We start from the raw sequence: 22,500 nt of genomic DNA, 5'->3' as shown, positions 1-22,500 counted from the left end.
GAGTTAGTGGTCAGGGTTAGAGTTAGTGGTCAGGGTTAGAGTTAGGGGTCAGGGTCAGAGTTAGTGGTCAGGGTCAGAGTTAGTGGTCAGGGTCAGAGTTAGTGGTCAGGGTCAGAGTTAGGGGTCAGAGTTAGTGGTCAGGGTCAGAGTTAGTGGTCAGGGTTAGAGTTAGGGGTCAGAGTTAGGGGCCAGAGTTAGGGGTCAGAGGTCAGAGTTAGGGGTCAGAGTTAGGGGTCAGGGTCAGAGTTAGTGGTCAGGGTCAGAGTTAGGGGTCAGAGGTCAGAGTTAGTGGTCAGGGTTAGAGTTAGGGGTCAGAGTTAGGGGTCAGAGGTCAGAGTTAGTGGTCAGGGGCAGCGTTAGGGGTCAGAGGTCAGAGTTAGGGGTCAGGGTCAGAGTTAGGGGTCAGAGTTAGGGGCAGGGGCAGAGTTAGGGGTCAGGGTCAGAGTTAGTGGTCAGGGTCAGAGTTAGGGGTCAGGGTCAGAGTTAGGGGTCAGAGTTAGGGGTCAGAGGTCAGAGTTAGGGGTCAGAGTTAGGGGTCAGAGTTAGGGGTCAGAGTTAGGGGTCAGGGTCAGAGTTAGGGGTCAGAGTTAGGGGTCAGGGTCAGAGGTCAGAGTTAGTGGTCAGGGTTAGAGTTAGGGGTCAGGGTCAGAGTTAGTGGTCAGGGTTAGAGTCAGGTTCGGAGTTAAGGTTAGGGGTCAGAATTAGGGTTAGGTGTCAGGGTTAGGGTTAGGGGTCAGAGTTAGTGGTCAGGTGCAGGGGCAGAGTTAGGGGTCAGAGTTAGGGGTCAGGGTCAGAGTTCGTGGTCAGGGTCAGAATTAGGGTTAAGTGTCAGGGTTAGGGGTCAGAGTTAGGGGTCAGGGTTAGAGTTAGGGGTCAGAGTTAGTTGTTTGAGTTCGGGGTAGGGTTAGGGGTCAGAGTTAGGGGTCAGCGTTAGGGTTAGAGTTAGGGGTCAGGGTTAGAGTTAGGGGTCAGGGTTAGGGGTCAGAGTTAGGGTTAGAGTTAGAGGTCAGGGTTAGGGTTAGGGGTCAGGGTTATGGTTTGAGTTAGGGTTAGAGACAGAGTCAATGCACCAGAATAGTCTGTGTGTGTTAGCCTCAGGCCAGGTGTACAGGGTTAGGAGTTAGGGTTATGGTCAGGGTAAAGCTTCAGGATTAGGGGTCAGGGGTAGAGTCAGTGGTTAGGGTTAGGTGTCAACTCACCAGAATAGTCTGTGTGTGTTAAGCCTCCGGCCAAGTGTACAGGGTTAGGAGTTAGGGTTATGGTCAGGGTAAAGGTTCAGGATTAGGGGTCAGTGTTAGGGTTAGGGGTTAGGGGTCAACTCACCCGAATAGTTGGTGTTTGTTATCCTCCGGCCAGGTGTACAGGGTCAGGGGTCAACTCACCAGAATAGTCTGTGTGTGTTAAGCCTCCGGCCAAGTGTACAGGGTTAGGAGTTAGGGTTATGGTCAGGGTAAAGGTTCAGGATTAGGGGTCAGGGGTTAGGGTTAGGGTTAGGGGTCAACTCACCCAAATAGTTGGTGTTTGTTATCCTCAGGCCAGGTGTTTAGGGGTCAGGGGTCAACTCACCAGAATAGTCGGTGTTTGTTATCCTCAGGCCAGGTGTACGGGGTTAGGGTTATGGTCAGGGTTCAGGATTAGGGGTCAGGGGGTAGAGTCAGGGGTTAGGGTTAGGGGTTAGAGGTCAACTCACCAGAATAGTCGGTGTTTGTTATCCTCAGGCCAGGTGTATAGGGTTAGGGGTCAGGGGGTAGAGTCAGGGGTTAGGGGTCAACTCACCAGAATAGTCGGTGTTTGTTATCCTCAGGCCAGGTGTATAGGGTTAGGGGTCAGGGGTCAACTCACCAGAATAGTCGGTGTGTGTTATCCTCAGGCCAGGTGTATATGCCACACTAGGCTGCATGTGGTGTCCCTTGTCCTTCTGTCTCTGTCGGAACCAGACAAACAGGCTGAGCATAGCCATCATGATGAGGAGGAGGAGGAAGATGATGCCCATCACAGCCCCAGCTGACTGGTGCTCTGAACCTCCCCGCGCTGGACTGATCTTAGTGTAAGGGTTCAACTCCTCCATCATCAGAGCAGCTGGGGAGAGGAACACACACACAGACAAGGGGGAGGTTAATAAGTGTGTTTGTTTGAGAGAGAAAGAGAAAGCGATCCAGCTTGAAAGAGGGACAGAGATAGAAAGACAGAGAGATTACCCAGCAAACCAAAATTGGTTCTGTGAATGTTCCCAGAACATTTGTTAGATCACAGCAAATGTTCTCACAACAACAACAAAATAAATACAATAACCCTAGCTAGAACTTAAATGGGAATCTAATGTTCTGGGAATGTTCCAGGGTTTGCTGGGTAGTATGTCCATATTCTCCTCACCTTGGTCACAGCGGATGCCTTTGTATCCGAGGCTGCAGTAGCAGGTTCCAGTCACGTAGTCACAGGTGGCATTGTTCATACAGTCACACAGCTGCTGGCAGCCGTAACCAAACGTACCAGGGGGACACTCTGAGAGGGGGAGAGGAACACAAAGAAATCCCTAAAAGTAGTGACAGAGTAGGAGAATGGGTAGTGTACTAGAATGGTAGAGCAGTAAGGCCACTCACTCATTCACTGACACAGAGCACATGATGGAACTCAGGCCACTCACTCATTCACTGACACAGAGCACATGATGGAACTCAGGCCACTCACTCATTCACTGACACAGAGCACATGATGGAACTCAGGCCACTCACTCATTCACTGACACAGAGCACATGATGGAACTAAGGCCACTCACTCATTCACTGACACAGAGCACATGATGGAACTCAGGCCACTCACTCATTCACTGACACAGAGCACATGATGGAACTCAGGCCACTCACTCATTCACTGACACAGAGCACATGATGGAACTAAGGCCACTCACTCATTCACTGACACAGAGCACATGATGGAACTAAGGCCACTCACTCATTCACTGACACAGAGCACATGATGGAACTCAGGCCACTCACTCATTCACTGACACAGAGCACATGATGGAACTAAGGCCACTCACTCATTCACTGACACAGAGCACATGATGGAACTCAGGCCACTCACTCATTCACTGACACAGAGCACATGATGGAACTCAGGCCACTCACTCATTCACTGACACAGAGCACATGATGGAACTCAGGCCACTCACTCATTCACTGACACAGAGCACATGATGGAACTCAGGCCACCCACTCATTCACTGACACAGAGCACATGATGGAACTACTCAGAGAGCCGAGTTCTTTACCAAAGTTATTCTGAGATACAGGAGGAAACAGAGTAAGAGACTGATTGGTCAATTCATTTCCTGGTGTATTCAGTTGCAATGGGGACCAGCATCAAAAGCCCCCTAAGAGATTAAGGAGACATGTATACATGTTGTTCCACTCACTCTGTCCACAGCTGGTCCCAATGAAGCCGGTGAGACAGGCACACTGTCCTGTCATGTGATCACAGTTTCCGCCATTCTGACAGCGACACACCTCAGTACAGTCTCTACCATAGAACCCTAATGGACAACCTGGTGAGGGGAGTAAAGAGGAGGGATGAGGGAGTGAGAGACGCAGACAGAGTGGGGAGTGAGTGATGGGAGAGAGAAAGAGAAGGGTTAGGGAGGGAGTGAGGGAGAGGCAGAGAAATAGTCAGCATCAGAGAGATAATCAGACAGTCGGCATCAGAGAGATAATCAGACAGTCAGCATCAGAGAGATAATCAGACAGTCAGCATCAGAGAGATAATCAGCATCAGAGAGATAATCAGACAGTCAGCATCAGAGAGATAATCAGACAGTCAGCATCAGAGAGATAATCAGACAGTCAGCATCAGAGAGATAATCAGACAGTCAGCATCAGAGAGATAATCAGACAGTCAGCATCAGAGAGATAATCAGACAGTCAGCATCAGAGAGATAATCAGACAGTCAGCATCAGAGAGATAATCAGACAGTCAGCATCAGAGAGATAATCAGCATCAGAGAGATAATCAGACAGTCAGCATCAGAGAGATAATCAGACAGTCAGCATCAGAGAGATAATCAGACAGTCGGCATCAGAGAGATAATCAGACAGTCAGCATCAGAGAGATAATCAGACAGTCAGCATCAGAGAGATAATCAGACAGTCGGCATCAGAGAGATAATCAGACAGTCAGCATCAGAGAGATAATCAGACAGTCAGCATCAGAGAGATAATCAGACAGTCAGCATCAGAGAGATAATCAGACAGTCGGCATCAGAGAGATAATCAGACAGTCAGCATCAGAGAGATAATCAGACAGTCGGCATCAGAGAGATAATCAGACAGTCGGCATCAGAGAGATAATCAGACAGTCAGCATCAGAGAGATAATCAGACAGTCAGCATCAGAGAGATAATCAGACAGTCGGCATCAGAGAGATAATCAGACAGTCAGCATCAGAGAGATAATCAGACAGTCGGCATCAGAGAGATAATCAGACAGTCAGCATCAGAGAGATAATCAGACAGTCAGCATCAGAGAGATAATCAGACAGTCGGCATCAGAGAGATAATCAGACAGTCAGCATCAGAGAGATAATCAGACAGTCGGCATCAGAGAGATAATCAGACAGTCAGCATCAGAGAGATAATCAGACAGTCAGCATCAGAGAGATAATCAGACAGTCGGCATCAGAGAGATAATCAGACAGTCAGCATCAGAGAGATAATCAGACAGTCAGCATCAGAGAGATAATCAGACAGTCGGCATCAGAGAGATAATCAGACAGTCAGCATCAGAGAGATAATCAGACAGTCAGCATCAGAGAGATAATCAGACAGTCGGCATCAGAGAGATAATCAGACAGTCAGCATCAGAGAGATAATCAGACAGTCAGCATCAGAGAGATAATCAGCATCAGAGAGATAATCAGACAGTCAGCATCAGAGAGATAATCAGACAGTCAGCATCAGAGAGATAATCAGACAGTCAGCATCAGAGAGATAATCAGCATCAGAGAGATAATCAGACAGTCAGCATCAGAGAGATAATCAGACAGTCGGCATCAGAGAGATAATCAGACAGTCAGCATCAGAGAGATAATCAGACAGTCAGCATCAGAGAGATAATCAGACAGTCAGCATCAGAGAGATAATCAGACAGTCAGCATCAGAGAGATAATCAGACAGTCAGCATCAGAGAGATAATCAGACAGTCAGCATCAGAGAGATAATCAGACAGTCGGCATCAGAGAGATAATCAGACAGTCAGCATCAGAGAGATAATCAGACAGTCAGCATCAGAGAGATAATCAGACAGTCGGCATCAGAGAGATAATCAGACAGTCAGCATCAGAGAGATAATCAGACAGTCAGCATCAGAGAGATAATCAGACAGTCAGCATCAGAGAGATAATCAGACAGTCGGCATCAGAGAGATAATCAGACAGTCAGCATCAGAGAGATAATCAGACAGTCAGCATCAGAGAGATAATCAGACAGTCGGCATCAGAGAGATAATCAGACAGTCGGCATCAGAGAGATAATCAGACAGTCGGCATCAGAGAGATAATCAGACAGTCAGCATCAGAGAGATAATCAGACAGTCAGCATCAGAGAGATAATCAGACAGTCGGCATCAGAGAGATAATCAGACAGTCAGCATCAGAGAGATAATCAGACAGTCAGCACCAGAGAACACCACCAAACCAGAGAACACCACCAAACCAGAGAACAACACCAAACCAGAGAACACCACCAAACCAGAGAACACCACCAAACCAGAGAACACCACCAAACCAGAGAACAACACCAAACCAGAGAGAACACCACCAAACCAGAGAACAACACCAAACCAGAGAACACCACCAAACCAGAGAACAACACCAAACCAGAGAACACCACCAAACCAGAGAACACCACCAAACCAGAGAACATCACCAAACCAGAGAACAACACCAGACCAGAGAGAACACCACCTAACCAGAGAACAACACCAAACCAGAGAACACATCACCAAACCAGAGAGAACACCACCAAACCAGAGAACAACACCAAACCAGAGAACAACACCAAACCAGAGAGAACACCACCAAACCAGAGAGAACAACACCAAACCAGAGAGAACATCACCAAACCAGAGAACAACACCAAACCAGAGAGAACATCACCAAACCAGAGAGAACAACACCAAACCAGAGAACAACACCAAACCAGAGAACACCACCAAACCAGAGAACAACAACACCAAACCAGAGAACACCACCAAACCAGAGAACAGCACCAAACCAGAGAGAACATCACCAAACCAAAGAACACCACCAAACCAGAGAGAACATCACCAAACCAGAGAGAACACCACCAAACCAGAGAGAACACCACCAAACCAGAGAGAACAACACCAAACCAGAGAGAACACCACCAAACCAGAGAGAACACCACCAAACCAGAGAGAACACCACCAAACCAGAGAACACCACCAAACCAGAGAACACCACCAAACCAGAGAACACCACCAAACCAGAGAGAACACCACCAAACCAGAGAGAACATCACCAAACCAGAGAACACCACCAAACCAGAGAGAACATCACCAAACCAGAGAGAACAACACCAAACCAGAGAACAACACCAAACCAGAGAACAACACCAAACCAGAGAACAACACCAAACCAGAGAGAACATCACCAAACCAGAGAACAACAACACCAAACCAGAGAACAACACCAAACCAGAGAACATCACCAAACCAGAGAACATCACCAAACCAGAGAACACCACCAAACCAGCGAACACCACCAAACCAGAGAGAACAACACCAAACCAGAGAACAACACCAAACCAGAGAGAACACCACCACACCAGAGAGAACACCACCAAACCAGAGAACACCACCAAACCAGAGAACAACACCAAACCAGAGAACACCACCAAACCAGAGAGAACAACACCAAACCAGAGAACAACACCAAACCAGAGAACATCACCAAACCAGAGAACACCACCAAACCAGAGAGAACAACACCAAACCAGAGAACAACACCAAACCAGAGAACAGCACCAAACCAGAGAACAACACCAAACCAGAGAACAGCACCAAACCAGAGAACACCAAAAAACCAGAGAACATCACCAAACCAGAGAACACCACCAAACCAGAGAGAACACCACCAAACCAGAGAACACCACCAAACCAGAGAACACCACCAAACCAGAGAACATCACCAAACCAGAGAACACCACCAAACCAGAGAGAACACCACCAAACCAGAGAACACCACCAAACCAGAGAACACCACCAAACCAGAGAACACCACCAAACCAGAGAACAACACCAAACCTGAGAACAACACCAAACCAGAGAACAACACCAAACCAGAGAACACCACCAAACCAGAGAACACCACCAAACCAGAGAACACCACCAAACCAGAGAGAACAACACCAAACCAGAGAACACCACCAAACCAGAGAGAACATCACCAAACCAGAGAACAACACCAAACCAGAGAACACCACCAAACCAGAGAGAACACCACCAAACCAGAGAGAACACCACCAAACCAGAGAACACCACCAAACCAGAGAACACCACCAAACCAGAGAACACCACCAAACCAGAGAACACCACCAAACCAGAGAACACCACCAAACCAGAGAGAACATCACCAAACCAGAGAGAACACCACCAAACCAGAGAACATCACCAAACCAGAGAACACCACCAAACCAGAGAACACCACCAAACCAGAGAACACCACCACACCAGAGAACACCACCAAACCAGAGAACACCACCACACCAGAGAACACCACCATACCAGAGAACACCACCAAACCAGAGAACACCACCACACCAGAGAACACCACCACACCAGAGAGAACAACACCAAACCAGAGAACAACACCAAACCAGAGAACATCACCAAACCAGAGAACACCACCAAACCAGAGAGCACCACCACACCAGAGAGAACATCACCAAACCAGAGAACACCACCAAACCAGAGAACATCACCAAACCAGAGAACACCACCACACCAGAGAACACCACCACACCAGAGAACACCACCACACCAGAGAGAACACCACCAAACCAGAGAACACCACCACACCAGAGAACACCACCACACCAGAGAGAACAACACCAAACCAGAGAGAACACCACCACACCAGAGAGAACACCACCAAACCAGAGAGAACACCACCACACCAGAGAGAACACCACCAAACCAGAGAGAACAACACCAAACCAGAGAACACCACCAAACCAGAGAACACCACCACACCAGAGAGAACACCACCACACCAGAGAACACCACCACACCAGAGAACACCACCACACCAGAGAGAACACCACCAAACCAGAGAACACCACCACACCAGAGAGAACACCACCAAACCAGAGAACACCACCACACCAGAGAACACCACCAAACCAGAGAGAACAACACCAAACCAGCGAGAACACCACCAAACCAGAGAGAACACCACCAAACCAGAGAGAACACCACCAAACCAGAGAGAACAACACCAAACCAGAGAACACCACCACACCAGAGAACACCACCAAACCAGAGAACACCACCAAACCAGAGAGAACACCACCACACCAGAGAGAACACCACCAAACCAGAGAGAACACCACCAAACCAGAGAACACCACCACACCAGAGAACACCACCAAACCAGAGAACAACACCAAACCAGAGAACACCACCAAACCAGAGAACAACACCAAACCAGAGAACACCACCAAACCAGAGAACACCACCAAACCAGAGAACAACACCAAACCAGAGAACACCACCAAACCAGAGAACACCACCACACCAGAGAACACCACCAAACCAGAGAACACCACCACACCAGAGAACACCACCAAACCAGAGAACACCACCAAACCAGAGAACACCACCAAACCAGAGAACACCACCAAACCAGAGAACACCACCACACCAGAGAACACCACCAAACCAGAGAGAACACCACCAAACCAGAGAACAACACCAAACCAGAGAACAACACCAAACCAGAGAACACCACCAAACCAGAGAACACCACCAAACCAGAGAACACCACCAAACCAGAGAACAACACCAAACCAGAGAACACCACCAAACCAGAGAACACCACCAAACCAGAGAACACCACCAAACCAGAGAACACCACCAAACCAGAGAACACCACCACACCAGAGAGAACAACACCAAACCAGAGAACACCACCAAACCAGAGAACACCACCAAACCAGAGAACACCACCAAACCAGAGAACAACACCAAACCAGAGAGAACACCACCAAACCAGAGAGAACACCACCAAACCAGAGAACACCACCAAACCAGAGAACACCACCAAACCAGAGAACAACACCAAACCAGAGAACACCACCACACCAGAGAGAACACCACCAAACCAGAGAACACCACCACACCAGAGAGAACACCACCAAACCAGAGAGAACACCACCACACCAGAGAGAACACCACCAAACCAGAGAACACCACCAAACCAGAGAACACCACCACACCAGAGAGAACACCACCAAACCAGAGAACACCACCACACCAGAGAGAACACCACCAAACCAGAGAACACCACCACACCAGAGAACACCACCAAACCAGAGAGAACACCACCAAACCAGAGAACACCACCACACCAGAGAGAACACCACCACACCAGAGAGAACACCACCAAACCAGAGAGAACACCACCACACCAGAGAGAACACCACCAAACCAGAGAACACCACCAAACCAGAGAACACCACCACACCAGAGAGAACACCACCAAACCAGAGAACACCACCACACCAGAGAACACCACCACACCAGAGAAACACCACCAAACCAGAGAACACCACCACACCAGAGAACACCACCAAACCAGAGAACAACACCAAACCAGAGAACAACACCAAACCAGAGAACACCACCAAACCAGAGAACACCACCAAACCAGAGAACACCACCACACCAGAGAACACCACCAAACCAGAGAACAACACCAAACCAGAGAACACCACCAAACCAGAGAACACCACCAAACCAGAGAACACCACCAAACCAGAGAACACCACCAAACCAGAGAACACCACCAAACCAGAGAACAACACCAAACCAGAGAACACCACCAAACCAGAGAACACCACCAAACCAGAGAACACCACCAAACCAGAGAACACCACCAAACCAGAGAACACCACCAAACCAGAGAACAACACCAAACCAGACAACACCACCAAACCAGAGAACACCACCAAACCAGAGAACACCACCAAAACAGAGAACACCACCAAACCAGAGAGAACACCACCAAACCAGAGAACAACACCAAACCAGAGAACAACACCAAACCAGAGAACACCACCAAACCAGAGAACAACACCAAACCAGAGAACACCACCAAACCAGAGAACAACACCAAACCAGAGAACACCACCAAACCAGAGAACAACGCCAAACCAGAGAACACCACCAAACCAGAGAACAACACCAAACCAGAGAACACCACCAAACCAGAGAACACCACCAAACCAGAGAACACCACCAAACCAGAGAACACCACCAAACCAGAGAACACCACCAAACCAGAGAACAACACCAAACCAGAGAACAACACCAAACCAGAGAGAACAACACCAAACCAGAGAGAACAACACCAAACCAGAGAACAACACCAAACCAGAGAACACCACCAAACCAGAGAACAACACCAAACCAGAGAACACCACCAAACCAGAGAGAACACCACCAAACCAGAGAGAACACCACCAAACCAGAGAGAACACCACCAAACCAGAGAACACCACCAAACCAGAGAGAACACCACCAAACCAGAGAACACCACCAAACCAGAGAACTACACCAAACCAGAGAACAACACCAAACCAGAGAACACCACCAAACCAGAGAACACCACCAAACCAGAGAACACCACCAAACCAGAGAACACCACCAAACCAGAGAACACCACCAAACCAGAGAACACCACCAAACCAGAGAACAACACCAAACCAGAGAACAACACCAAACCAGAGAACAACACCAAACCAGAGAACAACACCAAACCAGAGAGAACAACACCAAACCAGAGAACACCACCAAACCAGAGAACAACACCAAACCAGAGAACACCACCAAACCAGAGAAACACCACCAAACCAGAGAACACCACCAAACCAGAGAGAACACCACCAAACCAGAGAACAACACCAAACCAGAGAACAACACCAAACCAGAGAACACCACCAAACCAGAGAACACCACCAAACCAGAGAACACCACCACACCAGAGAACACCACCAAACCAGAGAACAACACCAAACCAGAGAACACCACCAAACCAGAGAACACCACCAAACCAGAGAACACCACCAAACCAGAGAACACCACCAAACCAGAGAACACCACCAAACCAGAGAACACCACCAAACCAGAGAACAACACCAAACCAGAGAACACCACCAAACCAGAGAACACCACCAAACCAGAGAACACCACCAAACCAGAGAACACCACCAAACCAGAGAACAACACCAAACCAGAGAACACCACCAAACCAGAGAACACCACCAAACCAGAGAACACCACCAAACCAGAGAACACCACCAAACCAGAGAGAACACCACCAAACCAGAGAACAACACCAAACCAGAGAACAACACCAAACCAGAGAACACCACCAAACCAGAGAACAACACCAAACCAGAGAACACCACCAAACCAGAGAACAACACCAAACCAGAGAACACCACCAAACCAGAGAGAACAACGCCAAACCAGAGAACACCACCAAACCAGAGAACACCACCAAACCAGAGAACACCACCAAACCAGAGAACACCACCAAACCAGAGAACACCACCAAACCAGAGAACACCACCAAACCAGAGAACACCACCAAACCAGAGAACAACACCAAACCAGAGAACAACACCAAACCAGAGAACAACACCAAACCAGAGAGAACAACACCAAACCAGAGAGAACAACACCAAACCAGAGAACACCACCAAACCAGAGAACAACACCAAACCAGAGAACACCACCAAACCAGAGAGAACACCACCAAACCAGAGAGAACACCACCAAACCAGAGAGAACACCACCAAACCAGAGAACACCACCAAACCAGAGAGAACACCACCAAACCAGAGAACACCACCAAACCAGAGAGAACTACACCAAACCAGAGAACAACACCAAACCAGAGAACACCACCAAACCAGAGAACACCACCAAACCAGAGAACACCACCAAACCAGAGAACACCACCAAACCAGAGAACACCACCAAACCAGAGAACACCACCAAACCAGAGAACAACACCAAACCAGAGAACAACACCAAACCAGAGAACAACACCAAACCAGAGAGAACAACACCAAACCAGAGAGAACAACACCAAACCAGAGAACACCACCAAACCAGAGAGAACAACACCAAACCAGAGAACACCACCAAACCAGAGAGAACACCACCAAACCAGAGAGAACACCACCAAACCAGAGAGAACACCACCAAACCAGAGAACACCACCAAACCAGAGAGAACACCACCAAACCAGAGAACACCACCAAACCAGAGAACACCACCAAACCAGAGAACACCACCAAACCAGAGAACACCACCAAACCAGAGAACACCACCAAACCAGAGAGAACAACACCAAACCAGAGAGAACAACACCAAACCAGAGAACACCACCAAACCAGAGAACACCACCAAACCAGAGAGAACATCACCAAACCAGAGAGAACACCACCAAACCAGAGAACAACACCAAACCAGAGAACAACACCAAACCAGAGAACACCACCAAACCAGAGAACAACACCAAACCAGAGAACACCACCAAACCAGAGAACAACACCAAACCAGAGAACACCACCAAACCAGAGAGAACAACGCCAAACCAGAGAACACCACCAAACCAGAGAACAACACCAAACCAGAGAGAACACCGCCAAACCAGAGAACACACCACCAAACCAGAGAGAACACCACCAAACCAGAGAACACCACCAAACCAGAGAACACCACCAAACCAGAGAACACCACCAAACCAGAGAACACCACCAAACCAGAGAACAACACCAAACCAGAGAACAACACCAAACCAGAGAACACCACCAAACCAGAGAACACCACCAAACCAGAGAGAACACCACCAAACCAGAGAACAACACCAAACCAGAGAACACCACCAAACCAGAGAGAACACCACCAAACCAGAGAACACCACCAAACCAGAGAGAACATCACCAAACCAGAGAACACCACCAAACCAGAGAACAACACCAAACCAGAGAACACCACCAAACCAGAGAGAACACCACCAAACCAGAGAACAACACCAAACCAGAGAACACCACCAAACCAGAGAACAACACCAAACCAGAGAACACCACCAAACCAGAGAGAACATCACCAAACCAGAGAACACCACCAAACCAGAGAACAACACCAAACCAGAGAACACCACCAAACCAGAGAGAACACCACCAAACCAGAGAACAACACCAAACCAGAGAGAACATCACCAAACCAGAGAGAACATCACCAAACCAGAGAACAACACCAAACCAGAGAGAACAACACCAAACCAGAGAACAACACCAAACCAGAGAGAACACCACCAAACCAGAGAACAACACCAAACCAGAGAACAACACCAAACCAGAGAACAGCACCAAACCAGAGAACACCACCAAACCAGAGAACACCACCAAACCAGAGAGAACATCACCAAACCAGAGAACACCACCAAACCAGAGAACACCACCAAACCAGAGAACACCACCAAACCAGAGAACACCACCAAACCAGAGAACACCACCAAACCAGAGAGAACAACACCAAACCAGAGAACACCACCAAACCAGAGAACAACACCAAACCAGAGAACAACACCAAACCAGAGAACAAACCAGAGAGAACATCACCAAACCAGAGAACACCACCAAACCAGAGAGAACAACACCAAACCAGAGAGAACAACACCAAACCAGAGAACAACACCAAACCAGAGAACACCACCAAACCAGAGAACACCACCAAACCAGAGAACACCACCAAACCAGAGAACACCACCAAACCAGAGAACAACACCAAACCAGAGAACAACACCAAACCAGAGAACACCACCAAACCAGAGAACACCACCAAACCAGAGAACACCACCAAACCAGAGAACACCACCAAACCAGAGAGAACATCACCAAACCAGAGAGAACATCACCAAACCAGAGAGAACACCACCAAACCAGAGAACACCACCACACCAGAGAACACCACCAAACCAGAGAACACCACCAAACCAGAGAGAACAACACCAAACCAGAGAGAACAACACCAAACCAGAGAACACCACCAAACCAGAGAGAACATCACCAAACCAGAGAACACCACCACACCAGAGAACACCACCAAACCAGAGAACACCACCAAACCAGAGAACACCACCAAACCAGAGAACAACACCAAACCAGAGAGAACAACACCAAACCAGAGAACACCACCAAACCAGAGAGAACAACACCAAACCAAAGAGAACAACACCAAACCAGAGAACACCACCACACCAGAGAACACCACCAAACCAGAGAACAACACCAAACCAGAGAACAACACCAAACCAGAGAACAACACCAAACCAGAGAGAACACCACCAAACCAGAGAGAACATCACCAAACCAGAGAACACCACCAAACCAGAGAACACCACCAAACCAGAGAACAACACCAAACCAGAGAACACCACCAAACCAGAGAGAACACCACCAAACCAGAGAACACCACCAAACCAGAGAACACCACCAAACCAGAGAACACCACCAAACCAGAGAGAACATCACCAAACCAGAGAGAACACCACCAAACCAGAGAGAACATCACCAAACCAGAGAACACCACCAAACCAGAGAGAAAAACACCAAACCAGAGAGAACAACACCAAACCAGAGAGAACAACACCAAACCAGAGAGAACACCACCACACCAGAGAACACCACCAAACCAGAGAACACCACCAAACCAGAGAACACCACCAAACCAGAGAACAACACCAAACCAGAGAACACCACCAAACCAGAGAGAACACCACCAAACCAGAGAACACCACCAAACCAGAGAACACCACCAAACCAGAGAACACCACCAAACCAGAGAACACCACCAAACCAGAGAACAACACCAAACCAGAGAACACCACCAAACCAGAGAGAACACCACCAAACCAGAGAACACCACCAAACCAGAGAACACCACCAAACCAGAGAACACCACCAAACCAGAGAACACCACCAAACCAGAGAACACCACCAAACCAGAGAGAACAACACCAAACCAGAGAGAACAACACCAAACCAGAGAGAACATCACCAAACCAGAGAACACCACCAAACCAGAGAGAAAAACACAAGTCACAAGGCATTGCAGCCCAGTAAAGACTGAACTATAATGGAGAGGGAACATGGTAGGCTGTGCTATCAACATCAGAGCCAATGTTGACAGTGCATCAAATTCCCCATGAATAAAAGAAGAAATGCCTGTTTAATATGTGACTGATGAGGATCTTACAATGGCCTTAGTTTATTCAATGGTGCCTTCACAGTTATATAATATAATTGAACATGATATAATATGCTAGTAAAACTATATGCAATCTTTGTGCAATATTTTCATCCCACAGGGTTATTATACTGGTATATACACTGCAGTACCGTTAGACTGCCAGTAGATGTCACTGTGTGTCTGTCTGCTGCAGTACCATTGGAAGGCCAGTAGATGTCACTGTGTGTCTGTGTGTGAGCTGACGGCTATGCTGTGTGCTATGAGATCTTCACCAGGACTACACCTGCACTCACAAACTGACACACACAAACACAGTGACATACAGCCAGGCAGAGACTCAGTCAACAGGAGACACACACACACACACACACACACACACACACACACACACACACACACACACACACACACACACACACACACACACACACACACACACACACACACACACACACACACACACACACACACACACACACACACACACACACACACCCATCAGTCATAGGCCTTCCTGATTTTAACCAATACCAGTGTCTTATGTGAAGTGGGCTAAACACACTATGACAGACTACTTACTATGGTGGATAAAGTATATTATTTTTCATGGCATGATTCTTTAAACCATCTGATTCTAGTCTTTGCCATTGAGTGATATATAACTCATGTGAGTTGTTTGAGTGTGTGTGTGTGTTTTTGAGTTAGAGAGATCAAGAGAGTGGGAGAGAGAGTGGGAGAGAGAGAGAGAGTAGGAGGGAGAGAGAGAGAGAGAGAGAAAGAGAGAGAGAGAGAGAGAGAGAGAGAGAGAGAGAGAGAGAGAGAGAGAGAGAGAGAGAGAGAGAGAGAGAGAGAGAGAGAGAGAGAGAGAGAGACCCACTCGTTGCCTTCTAGGTTAAAGAGCTGGTAGTTCCCATCCACTAAACTACCAGGTGTGACACAGGGAAGAGACTCAGGGGGTATGCTAATTTGATATAAAGCAGACCTATGTCACAGCTGGCTAGAAATTAATAAGGTAATAAACTCAACAGAAAATGTCCTCCTGTGTGCAATCCTGTGTGATCTGTCACATGATCTCAGTATGTATACACCTGTTCTGAAAGGTCCCAGACTCTGCAACACCACTAAGCAAGTGGCACTATGAAGTCCAAGGAGCTCTCCAAACAGGTCAGGGACAAAGTTGTGGAGACGTACAGATCAGGGTTGGGTTATAGAAAAAATATCTGAAACTTTGACCATCCCACGGAGCACCATTAAAGAAAGGGCCGCCCACCAAAACTCACGGACCAGGCAACACGGGCATTAATCAGAGAGGAAACAAAGAGACCAAAGATAACCCTGAAGGAGCTTCAAAGCTCCACAGCGGAGATTGGAGAATCTGTCCACAGGACCACTTTAAGTCGTACACTCCACAGAGCTGGGCTTTACGGAAGCGTGGCCAGAAAAAAGCCATTGTTGTGGCTAGGAGTCCCCCAAAGGGAACCCCAATTCAGCTGAAAATATTCTTTAGAAATATTTTACGTTCACACATTAACAAGTCCAATACAGCAAATGAAAAGATAAACATCTCGTTAATCTACCCATTGTGTCTGATTTTTTTAATGTTTTACAGCGAAAACACAACATATTTATGTTAGATCACCACCAAATTCAAAAAACACACACAGCCATTTTTCACAGCCAAGGATAGAGTCACAAAAGCAGAAATATAGATAAAATGAATCACTAACCTTTGATTATCTCCATCAAATGACACTCATAGGACATCATGTTATGCATGTATTGTGTGTTTTGTTCGATAATGTGCATATATATATATATATATATATATATATAAAAATCTCAGTTTATATTGGCGCGTTACGTGCAGTAATGTTTTGATTCCAAAACATCTGGTGATTTTGCAGAAATACTCACAATAAACATTGATAAAAGATGCAAGTCTTATTCACAGAATTAAAGATAAACAACTTTTCCTCTATGCAACCGCTGTGTCAGATTTCAAAAAAATAACCTGAGAACATCAGAGGGCAGTTCAAGGAATCCCAGTTCAACAATAACTGACTGATTTGTTCCATAAAGGTCCATAAAGCCCATCATTTGGCTACTTGTTGATAGCGTGTTCAAGCCCAGCATTCCATCCTCAAAAAGCACGAGCAATTCCTCCAGACAAAAACTCAAAAAAGTTCAGTTACAGGTCGTAGAAACAAGTCAAATGATGTATGCAATCCATATTTAGGATGTTTTTTAAACATTAATCATCAATAAGGTTCCAACCGGAGAATTTCATTGTCTGAAGAAAAGCATTGGAACAGGAGGACACTCTCGTGACCGCGTGCAATGAGACCGAGGCTTTCTGCCAGACCACTCACTCAAAGAGCTATTATGAGCCCCTACTTTATAGTAGAATCATACAACCAGAATCTAAAGACGGGGACATCCTGTGGAAGCCCTAGGAAGTGCATGCACATCCATATCTAAAATGCACTTCAAATGGCACTGTTTCCAAAATCGAGTTCTCACTTCCTGTTTGGATTTCTTCTCAGGTTTTTGTCTGCCATATGAGTTCTGTTAGACATAATTCAAACACTTTTAGAAACTTCAGAGTGTTTTCTATCCACCAGTAATAATAATATGCATATATTCCCATCTGGGAAAGAGTAGGAGGTGTACTCTGGGCACGCCTTTCATCCAAAAGTAAAAATGCTGCCCCCGAGCCCAAACAGGAAAGAACAGAAAGAAATAAGCAAACATGTTTGGTGTTCGCCAAAAGGCATGTGGGAGACTCCCCAAACTCCCCAAACATATGGAAGAAGGTACTCTGGTCAGATTGATATTTTTGGCCATCAAGGAAAATGCTATGTCTTGCGCAAACTCAACACCTCTCGTCACCCTGAGAACACCATCCGTTGTTTTCAATCAGGGACTGGAAAACTGGTTAGAATTGAAGGAACGATGGATGGCGCAAAATACAGGGAAATTCTTGAGGGAAACCTGTTTGTCTTCCAGGGATTTGAGACTGAGATGGAGGTTCACCTTCCAGCAGGACAATGACCCTAAGCATACTGCTAATGCAACACTCGAGTGGTTTAAGGGGAAACCTCTAGTCAAAGCCCAGACCTCAATCCAATTGAGAATCTGTCGTATGACTTATTAAAGATTGCTGTACACCAGCGGAACCCATTCAACTTGAAGGAGCTGGAGCAGTTTTGCCTTGAAAAAGGGGCGAAAATCCCAGTGGCTAGATGTGTCAAGCTTATAGAGACATACCCCAAGAGACTTGCAGCTGTAATTGCTGCAAAAGGTCGCTCTACAAAGTATTGACTTTGGGAGGGTGAATAGTTATGCACGCTCAAGTGTTCATTTTTTTTGTCTTATTTCTTGTTTGTTTCACAATAAAAAAATATTTAGCATCTTCAAAGTGGTAGGCATGTTGTGTAAATCAAACGATACAACCCCCCCTGAAAAATCTATTTTAATTCCAGGTTGGAAGGCAACAAAATAGGAAAAATGCCAAGGGGGTGAATACTTTCGCAAGTAAATGGGAACACAGGCTAAACACACACACTCTGAATCGGTTATCGACTTGAGACTTAATCCGTTGAAAACAGATCCCTAGCGGAATGACAGAATACTTTCGTAAGCCACTACAATAATTTAATGTGTGAAATGTACACATCTCCCAAAAATATTTTTCAATTTCACGCACTGCCTTTTCAGCAGAATGTTGTTGAAGGGGTTCTGGCATATTTCCCAACACCTGATCTGGGATTGAGGTGATCTGATCACCTCAATCCCAATGCAGACAAATCTGACCCCAATAACTACAGTGGCATCTTCTGCAGTATCATCAACAGCAGACTCCAACATTTCCTCAGCGAAAACAATGTCCTGATTGTCTTCTTACCAAAATAGGTACGACAGACCATGTCTACACCCTGCACACCCCAATTGACCAACAAACAAAACAAAACAAAAGCAAAGTTTTTTTCATGCTTTGTTGATAAACAAAATAAAAAAGATTGACTCAATTTGGCACGAGGGTCTGCTATATAAATTGATGGAAAACAGTGTTTGGGGGGGACATACCATATTATAAAATCTGTGTACACAAAACAACAAGTGTGCAGTTAAAATTGGCAATAAACACACATATTTATTTCCACAGGGTTGTGGGGCGAGACAGGGATGCAGCTTGAGCCCCACCTTCTTCAACATATACAGTGGGGCAAAAAAGTATTTAGTCAGCCACCAATTGTGCAAGTTCTCCCACTTAAAAAGATGAGAGAGGCCTGTAATTTTCATCATAGGTACACTTCAACTATGACAGAAATTCACAATATAGGATTTTTAATGAATTTATTTGCAAATTATGTTGGAAAATAAGTATTTGGTCACCTACAAACAAGCAAGATTTCTGGCTCTCACAGACCTGTAACTTCTTCTTTAAGAGGCTCCTCTGTCCTCCACTCGTTACCTGTATTAATGGCACCTGTTTGAACTTGTTATCAGTATTAAAGACACCTGTCCACAACCTCAAACAGTCACACTCCAAACTCCACTATGGCCAAGACCAAAGAGCTGTCAAAGGACACCAGAAACAAAATTGTAGACCTCATAGGTAAGCTATGACAGACAAAATGAGAGAAAAAAATCCAGAAAATCACATTGTAGGATGATACGGACCCGCTATTATTTTTTATTTTTTAGACCTTATAGCCATCAGAAGCTAACCAGCTAATTAGCTACAAGCTATTTAGTCATTGCTAGCCACTGCTAGAGACCTTTACCTTCTGCACAGATACCAGCCCTTTAAAAAAAATGTTTTTGCCTGGATAATACTCGCCAGCCTATCAGTAACGGACTGTCTCTCCACTACAATGCCGGATTCCTGCCGTAATCCCTGGACCATTACTCCTGATCTTCACAGCTAGCTAGCACCCACCAAGTTACCCAGTACCGAAGCTATCCCTGAGGCCCACCTCCCGGCCTACTCAGTTGTTCACCCGAACACGGCTAGAACACACTACTCCACCAGATCCTTGCAGTAAGCTCTGGACCTTGGCACTGGATCACCACTGCTACCGAGTGGCTATAGTGGCAAACGCCCCTGCCCTGAAACTAACACCAGTTAGCCGTGAGCCAGGCGCATCTCCCGGCTAGAAAACTAAATGACTAAAACTACAATACCTCTTTCGCTCATCCGCTGTGCCTTCAACCAGCCTCCTTCGGTTCTACTAGCCCTGGGCTACTAACTTTAAACGCTGTGTCGCCCGCGTGCCACTACTCCACGGCTTCCCTGTTCCCCCTATTGCCGTCCCCTGGACCCTATGGTCACTTGGCTAAATAGCTGATGCCTGCTGGACTGTCCATTAATCACGGAACTCCATTCTGTTTATTTCTTGTTTATCTGTCGGCACCAGCCGCGAACCCATTCTCTGTGTGTAGTTAACCGACCCTCTCTGCCCAGTCATTGCCATTTTACCGGTTGTTGATTTAGCTGATTAGCTGTTGTTGTCTCACCCATTGTTGTCTTAGCTAGCTCTCCCAATCAACACCTGTGATTACTTTATGCCTCGCTGTATGTCTCTCTCATATTACAATATGCCTTGTATTCTGTTGTTCAGGTTAGTTATCATTGTTTTAGTTTACAACGGAGCCCCTAGTTCCACTCATCATACCTCTGATACCTCTTTTGTCCCACCTCCCACACATGTGGTGACCCATTATAACCAGCTTATCCAGAAATACAAACTCTCTTATCATCACTCAGTGCCTGGGCTTACCTACACTGTACCCGCACCCCACCATACCCCTGTCTGCACATTATGCCCTAAATCTATTCTACCATGCCCAGAAATCTGCTCCTTTTATTCTTTGTCCCCAACGCTCTAGGCGACCAGTTTTGATAGCCTTTAGCCGTACCCTCATACTACTCCTCCTCTGTGCCTCGGGTGATGTGGAGGTAAACCCAGGCCCTGCGTGTCCCCAGGCACCCTCATTTGTTGACTTCTGTGATCAAAAAAGCCTTGGTTTCATGCTTGTCAACATCAGAAGCCTCCTCCCTAAGTTTGTTTTACTCACTGCTTTAGCACACTCCACCAACCAAGATGTCCTTGCCGTGTCTGAATCCTGGCTTAGGAAGGCCACCAACAATTCTGAGATTTCCATCCCCAACTACAACATTTTCCATCAAGATAGAACTGTCAAAGGGGGAGGAGTTGCAATCTACTGCAGGGATAGCCTGCAAAGTTCTGTCATACTTTCCAGGTCTATACCCAAACAGTTTGAACTTCTAATTTTAAAAATTAACCTCTCTAGAAAATGTCACTCACTGTTGCCGCCTGCTACCGACCCCCCTCAGCTCCCAGCTGTGCCCTGGACACCATTTGTGAATTGATCGCCCCCCATCTAGCTTCAGAGTTTGTTCTGTTAGGTGACCTAAACTGGGATATGCTTAACACCCTCAATCTCACACAAATCATCAAGGAACCCACCAGGTACAACCCTAAATCCGTAAACATGGGCACCCTCATAGACATTATCCTGACCAACTTGCCCTCCAAATACACCTCTGCTGTTTTCAATCGTTCGCTGCCAGCACCCACCCGCCCGACTAGCATCACCACCCTGGACGGTTCCGACCTAGAATATCTGGACAACTATAAATACCTAGGTGTCTGGTTAGACTGTAAACTCTCCTTCCAGACTCACATTAAGCATCTCCAATCCAAAATCACATCTAGAATCGGCTTCCTATTTCGCAACATAGACTCTCACACTGTATATAGACTCTCTTTTCTCTACTGTGTCATTGACTTGTTTGTGTTATTGGCTTGTTTATTGTTTATTCCATGTGTAACTCTGTGTTGTTGTTTGTGTCACACTGCTTTGCTTTATCTTGACCAGGTTGCAGTTGTAAATGAGGACTTGTTCTCAACTAGCC

The 22,500-nt window shown here is 46.7% G+C and overlaps 1 protein-coding gene across 1 annotated transcript in view; it reads right to left on the bottom strand.

The window, feature by feature from the left end:
- The window catches only part of megf11 (multiple EGF-like-domains 11), a 400,084-nt gene that overhangs the window by 16,484 nt on the left and 361,100 nt on the right, over window positions 1–22,500 (bottom strand). Inside the window, exons 17-19 of the mRNA XM_052481104.1 lie at window positions 3,416–3,544; window positions 2,374–2,502; window positions 1,843–2,079 (exon numbers count right to left, since the gene is read on the bottom strand). Of these exons, the coding sequence (XP_052337064.1) occupies window positions 1,843–2,079; window positions 2,374–2,502; window positions 3,416–3,544 (495 nt within the window). The remainder of the gene's footprint in view (window positions 1–1,842; window positions 2,080–2,373; window positions 2,503–3,415; window positions 3,545–22,500) is intronic.

This window comes from Oncorhynchus keta, chromosome 26 (assembly GCF_023373465.1).
Source record: "Oncorhynchus keta strain PuntledgeMale-10-30-2019 chromosome 26, Oket_V2, whole genome shotgun sequence".
In the NCBI taxonomy this organism is placed as follows: domain Eukaryota; kingdom Metazoa; phylum Chordata; class Actinopteri; order Salmoniformes; family Salmonidae; genus Oncorhynchus; species Oncorhynchus keta.
This window is presented reverse-complemented; position numbering and strand designations above follow the sequence as displayed.